The sequence below is a fragment of the Epinephelus moara genome, chromosome 19 (genome assembly GCF_006386435.1).
Source record: "Epinephelus moara isolate mb chromosome 19, YSFRI_EMoa_1.0, whole genome shotgun sequence".
In the NCBI taxonomy this organism is placed as follows: domain Eukaryota; kingdom Metazoa; phylum Chordata; class Actinopteri; order Perciformes; family Serranidae; genus Epinephelus; species Epinephelus moara.
In genome coordinates, this window is record NC_065524.1 from 40984920 (window position 1) to 40991902 (window position 6983).

A 6983-nucleotide genomic window follows, 5' to 3' on the forward strand; every position below is an offset into this window, starting at 1 on the left:
TTTTTTTGGGGAGTTTTTCCTTATCAGCTGTGAGGGTCATAAGGACAGAGGGATGTCGTATGCTGTAAAGCCCTGTGAGGCAAATTGTGATTTGTGATATTGGGCTTTATAAATAAAATTGATTGATTGATTGATTGATTTGTGTTTGAAACTGTCTCTATTAAGCCATGTTTAATGTGTGTTTAATGTGTGTTTAGAATCAACTAAACGTGACAGCACTTCACAGACACCCTGCTGCCCACTAGTGTTCTGAAGGTGTAACTGTTGTGCAGCTGTATATTTTCAAACAGAGAATAAAATCTCTGTCTTTACATTTTATTTTGATCACAGTCTGTTTTTATAAAACTGCTCCTGGCGTCTCAGATGTAGCTTTGCCCTGCAGCTGAAAACATGTAGAAAATAGAGATATATATCGTGTATCGTCAGTCAGCCTGTAAATACTGAGATATGAATTTTCGTCCATATCGCCCAGCCCTACAGATGGTGCATCGTAGAGATGTGAAATTTTCACCAATGATTGGAAATTGTGTGCAAATGACTCTCAAGAAATATAATGCCAATAGACCAGATGAGAGCGCTTTAACTGAGGCCGAAGAAATTTTGTTTTGAAAGGCCACCACCCTCGCACCTTATTTCAGACAGACTTGAAATTCGACACACATGGTCAGGTGAATTGGTTCTACGAAAGCCTACAGAACCCTCAAGGTCTGCCCACTAGATTGTCGGCCATATTGAATTTTTTTGAAATACCCCTCCTGAGGCATTGGTCCCATTTGTACCAAACACTGTGTGGATCATCACAGGATGAAGCTCTTTAAAAGTTATCAACAGCTTTTAACTTTAGAGGGGGCGTGGCTCAGCATGTAAATGGAGTTTACTCCTGAACCGGTGAGCCGATCATCACAAAACTTTGTACGAAATGTTGACATAAGTACCTGAATCATCAATGAAGTTTGATTCAAATCCACCGATAGGGGGCGCTACACAAGCTAAAAGCTGCACTAAACTTAGGAGGACGGATCAGATCTCACAGTCTGTAGGAGGGTTTAGACACAAGCACACATTTAACGTTTGTGTGTTTGTTCCCCATCAGATTAAATGAAGACAAAGTTGAGTTTGTCATCATGTCCTCAGTGTGTGAGCCTGTGCATGTCCTCACCATGAGGACGGCCTCGGGGTAGATGCACTCGGTCACCACGTCACTGTTGTGTGTGATGTACTCCACCATCTCGTTGAGCCCCGCCCTCTTCACCTCTTTGTACTTGAGGTCACTGAGCGGGTCGCTGACAAAGTCAAACAGGACGCAGCACTGACGGAGCTTCTGCACAAACAGCTCCTCACGCTCCATCAGGGGCGAGTCTGAGGACACCACAGAGGAAGAACAGAGGACAAGAGACACCACAGACACCACAGAGGAAGAACAGAGGACAAGAGACACCACAGAGGAAGAACAGAGGACAGGAGACAGTTTTATGAGACAGATGATGGTCTGAGTTCAGATGGAGGGAAAGTCCTAAGCTTAAAGCGACACTTAACTTTCTGGAAATTTTACACTTTTCTTTGTTTAGGTTAAAATGTTATTAATAAGCTGATGGTACATTGAAATGTAAGTGAATTCCAGCAGAGATAAAAACTCATAATTATATCATTCTCATATGATTCTAAGAAAACTCGGCCAATCATTGCATTCGGTCTGAATGCAATGATTGGCCGTCCTATCTGTCTTCACCACGTGGAGGCCTCCGATTGCGTAACTGCTTGCATAACATCTCCTCCCACTCCCACAGCACAGCATCCAGTTGCTAATGGCTAACATTAGCCTACTGTAGCGTAGCCTCGGAAACATTAACGTTATCTTCCTTGTGCATTTCCATTTACTAGTAACGTTAACGCTACTAACGTTAGCACTGTAACCTTATTGTAAAACTCATCAGTCATCACTGACTGGTTGAGTTTCAAAACTCCGGGGTTGTGTTTGACTGTCTTGGTTGTAACGTTACACTCGCTCTCCTCTTCTGTTTATCTAACGTTACCATGCCAACGCCTACATCTATCATAGACGTAATGAGGACGTAATGGAGGAGGGGGGGGTAGGCCTTTGGAGGGAGGTGGAGTTGTGGATGTTCAATTTTTTTCTAAGTGCTGTGTGAAATGCAAGAAAGGTAAGAGTTGCTTTAAGTGATCCCTGTTAATGGAGTCAGTTATGTAAGGGATAATGTATAGTGAGCCCCCTTCAGGGGTGCTGACACCGCACGACGCTGCATCGTGCTGTAACCAGGCTGATATTGTGCATTGTGAAACCGGCATTAGGGTTAGTTTTGGTTAGTGTTATTTTAGGTTACCTTTGAGCGCAGGTAGTTTCTGCAGCTCTCTGTTCTTGGTCAGGCTGAAGCGAGATGAACTCTGGCGGCGCTCCTTCTTCACCAGCTGAGGACCTCCAGAGTATTTGATCTTGTTGAGCTGAGTGGGCGGAGGCGTGCTGTTACTGGGACGCTTACTGCCACTCTGCTGCTGCTGGGACTGCACGCACACACACGCACGCACGCACGCACGCACGCACGCACGCACGCACGCACGCACACACACACACACACACACACACACACACACACACACACACACACACACACAGAGGATTAAAAGTTAGGAGTGTTTCATTCCTGGCTGTCTGATAATCTCCCCCCCAGTGGTGCATGCTGGGAGCTGTAGTTGTCCTGTAGTTTGTACCAGAACAGTGTTCTCAGATCACTTTGTTTGTTCTGTGTGGTGGGAGCATGAACATGATCTTAAACAACAGTGAACTCTGCAGGTTTGAACTAAACAGGCTCCTGTAGTCAGCTGAGCTTTGCATTCTGGGATGTGTCACCTCCTCTGAATGGACAGAGCTTTGAAATACGGCGCTAAAGACTCTCTGGGTCAGTGGAGCGCTGGACTCTAGTATTTCACTGCATTTTAAAAAATGAACCAGTAACTACCAGTATGTTACCAGTTAGTAACCAGTTAGTTAACAGTAACCAGTTAGTTAACTGTAACCAGTTAGTTAACAGTTAGTAACCAGTTAGTTACCAATTAGTAACCACTTAGTTACCAGTTAGTAACCACTTAGTTACCAATTAGTAACCAGTTAGTTAGCAGTTAGTAACCAGTTAGTTAACAGTTAGTAACCAGTTAGTTAACAGTTAGTAACCAGTTACTTACCAGTTAGTAACCAGTTAGTTAACAGTTAGTAACCAGTTAGTTAACAGTAACCAGTTAGTTAACAGTTAGTAACCAGTTAGTTACCAATTAGTAACCAGTTAGTTAACAGTTAGTAACCAGTTAGTTACCAATTAGTAACCAGTTAGTTACCAGTTAGCAACCAGTTAGTTAACAGTTACTAACCACTTAGTTACCAATTAGTAACCAGTTAGTTACCAGTTAGTAACCAGTTAGTTAACAGTTAGTAACCAGTTAGTTACCAGTTAGTTAACAGTTAGTAACCAGTTAGTTAACAGTTAGTAACCAGTTAGTTACCAGTTAGTAACCAGTTAGTTACCAGTTACTTAACAGTTAGTAACCAGTTAGCAACAAGTTAGTTATCAGTTAGTTACCAGTTCGTTACCAGTTAGTTACCAGTTACTTACCAGTTAGTAACCAGTTAGTTACCAATTAGTAACCAGTTAGTTAACAGTAACCAGTTAGTTACCAATTAGTAACCAGTTAGTTACCAGTTAGTAACCAGTTAGTTACCAATTAGTAACCAGTTAGTTACCATTTTTAATTTCTCTGGGCTATTTGGGATCAGTACGATCTGATAAGTATAAAAAACTAAACCTTGTAAACAAAAATCAAGTCCCAGTGTCCTCAAACGAGACCATAATCAAGTCCCAGTGCAGACTAGGGCTGTAGTCTCCTGGTCGACTAGTTGATTATTTGGTCACTATGCTCTCGTCCAACCAAATTCTCATTGGTCGAATAATCGCCGTGTTACTTTCATAAGGAGAAAAGTGCTACATCAACAGCTCTCCAGGATTAATCCATTATTTCCTGCGGCGGGGGGACAGGCTAAGTTACCTGTGAAAATGGGGGTGTTTTGAAAACCCTCACGCTCAGCGTCGCGGTGACGCAGACCTCCTGTCTGTCTCTGTAAGCTGAAACCATTTCCCTCAGTGGAAACAAAGCTTTGATTTACTTGTATTTCACAGATAAAAAACAATACATTGTGAAGACAGTAAAGCCTCCACTAAAATAGCATTTTAAGTCGTGTGTGTGATTTATCCTGGCTTCATATGAGCAGAGGAAATCTCTGCTAGCTTCTAGGCTAATTTATACCATGTAAAATGTTATAGGCTTGTGCTAATAACGTTAGCATGTTGTATTTGCTTGGAAAACGTGTTTAGTATCAGACAGTTGTTTTGTCGGTGAATGTTGTTGAATCAACTATATAAATAAAGTTTGATTTGAACTAAACTTTACAGCACTTAACACAGTCCTCCAGGACAACAGGACTGAGTGTGGCAGAGTGGAGTATACGGTGCAGTCAAGCCAAACTGTGATGTCATCATATGAGGACATGAGGACACAGGTCTCAGAAGGACATGTGAAGTGATTTCATCTGTTTCACTGAAGGCCCTTTAAGTCTGTGAAAATATTCATAATTCAGTTTCAATCATTTCTGTAATTACAAGTTTCATCTCTCAGTGTCTCTGTAGTACATTTACTTAGCGTCCACTTTATTAGGTACACCTTGCTGGTTGGAACCCCTTTTTAATTCTTGGTGTCATAGATTCAACAACGTGCATCAGCTGTGTCTCAGTTCAGGCGCTGCAGCCTCTGAGGATGCATCAGCCAAAGTAAATGGTCTCTGAAATGTGACGGTTTGGTCTGCGGAGGATTTCCTGGTTACATCACCGGTTGTTCTCTCCCTGACCTGTTGGTGTTCCTGTTACCTAGCAACCAGCTGCACTTCATGAAATAAGGAGTAAGCTAGTAAGTCAGTTAGCCCTAAATCATGGACCCACAGATTGTTATTATATACATTTTAATATAATTCTTGAAGAGATGATTCACTGTGGAGACACCGCTGTGTGGTATATTTCAGGCTGACGGAGCGTTCTCGGTTAAATGAAGGTTGTTTAAGCTGTGTGCTTTTAGCTAACAGTGATGCTAACAACAGTTAACAACAGTTTGAGATGATGTGAGCTTTGTGACATGGTGCGTTATCCTGCTGGAAGTAGCCATCAGAAGATGGGTACACTGTGGTCATAAAGGGATGGACACGGTCAGCAACAATACTCAGGTAGGCTGTGGTGTTTAAACCATGCTCAGTTGGTACTAAGAAAATCTCCCCCACACCATTACACCACCAGCAGCAGCCTGAAGCGTTGATACAAGGCAGGATGGATCCATGCTTCCATCTGAATGTGGTTTTTCCAATCTTCTATTGTCCAGTTTTGGTGAGAAAACCCGTGTGAATTGTAGCCTCAGTTTCCTGTTGTTAGCTGACAGGAGTGGCACCTGGTGTGGTCTTCTGCTGCTGTAGCCCATCTGCTTCAAGGTTGGACAAGGTGTTGTTGCTTCAGAGATGGTCTTCTGCACACCTTGGTTGGAACCAGTGCTTATTTGACTTCCTGTTGCCTTTCTATCATCTTGAACCAGTCTGGCCATTCTCCTCTGACCTCTGGCATCAACAAGGCATTTTGGCTCACTGGATATTTTCTCTTTTTGGGACCATCCTCTGTAAACCCTAGAGATGGTTGTGCTGAAAATCCCAGTAAATACTCAGACCAGCCCGTCTGGCACCAACAACCATGCCACGTTCAAAGTCAGCGTCATTCTGATGCTGCGTTTGAACTTCAGCAGGTCGTCTTCATCATGTCTACATGACTAAATGTTAATGAGCTGCTGACACCTGATGTGCTTCAACGAGCAGTTGAACAGCTGTACCTAATAAAGTGGCCGTTGGGTATACATCTTTGTTGGTGTAAATTAAATCTGATCAGTGTGATCATTGATCAACAGACAGCAGAAGCTTAAACTGTTGGTTTATTAATCTGAAGCTTCACTGTGTCCTTCACTTCTCTCTTCTTCTTCTATGTGTCTTATGTCTCAGTTTTCCTCGTCATGATTTGAGCTGTTTGATTGATTTTAACAAATCACTTTGTAGATGAAATGTGTCCTGCTGATAAACTGGAGTCTGAAATATTGATCTCCAATAATCAGTATCGGTCAAACTCTAATTTTAAACTTTATTGATCCTCTCAGGTGTTGTTTCTTTACAGTGAGGTGTCTTCTGTGCACAGCTGTGTGTGTGTGTGTGTGTGTGTGTGTGTGTGTGTGTGTGTGTGTGTGTGTGTGCGTGCGCTGTAGTGAACAGCGGCAGCAGTGTCTTAGTGCCTCCCTGCAGACACAACACGTGACAGCTGAACTCCATCATGTGTGTTTTATATTTAAACTCTCACCTCGTCTGAGTTCTCCGCAGCAACAGCAGCATCTTTCCCCCCGCTGCCGCCGCTACCACCGCCGCCGCTGCTTGTACTGTTCTTCATGCTGCTTTTAGCACCTTTGGTTGTTTCCTGTCACACACGAGAAAAGTGGAAGGAACATGTAGGAAAGACATCAGGGGCCGGTGGCACCAACAGGGCTTACGCCTGGTCTTAAGCTAAGTCGGTTGTAACTTGGTGTTCTAGGTCCGACCTAATAGTTGCGCTGGTTGGACCATCTAGGCTTAAGCCTTCTTCTCACTAAGACCGGGCGTAAATCTTAGGCCTAGTCAAGAGCAGGTGTAAGGTCATTATCAAGCTGTGCTCTCTGCGCTCACATCTCATCCACCGTCCGTACAACGAGCGGGCATTCAGACGGGATTTAATGTAAATAACTGTCAACGTGTGTGCCTGTGAACGTCACTGCCTCTCCTGTAGTGTGTGGAGTTTGTTGACATCACGCCCACAAGTTATCCTAGTGGGTGTGCAGCACGTATGGTCAGGTGACCAGCCGGCGTGCAG

General features: G+C 43.4%; 1 protein-coding gene across 1 annotated transcript in view; it reads right to left on the reverse strand.

Moving 5' to 3' along the window:
• ppp2r5d (protein phosphatase 2, regulatory subunit B', delta) overlaps nt 1-6983 on the reverse strand; it is a 26749-nt gene that overhangs the window by 18512 nt on the left and 1254 nt on the right. The window contains exons 2-5 of the mRNA XM_050070559.1: nt 6441-6554; nt 2343-2520; nt 1032-1359; nt 751-785 (exon numbers count right to left, since the gene is read on the reverse strand). Of these exons, the coding sequence (XP_049926516.1) occupies nt 751-785; nt 1032-1359; nt 2343-2520; nt 6441-6554 (655 nt within the window). The remainder of the gene's footprint in view (nt 1-750; nt 786-1031; nt 1360-2342; nt 2521-6440; nt 6555-6983) is intronic.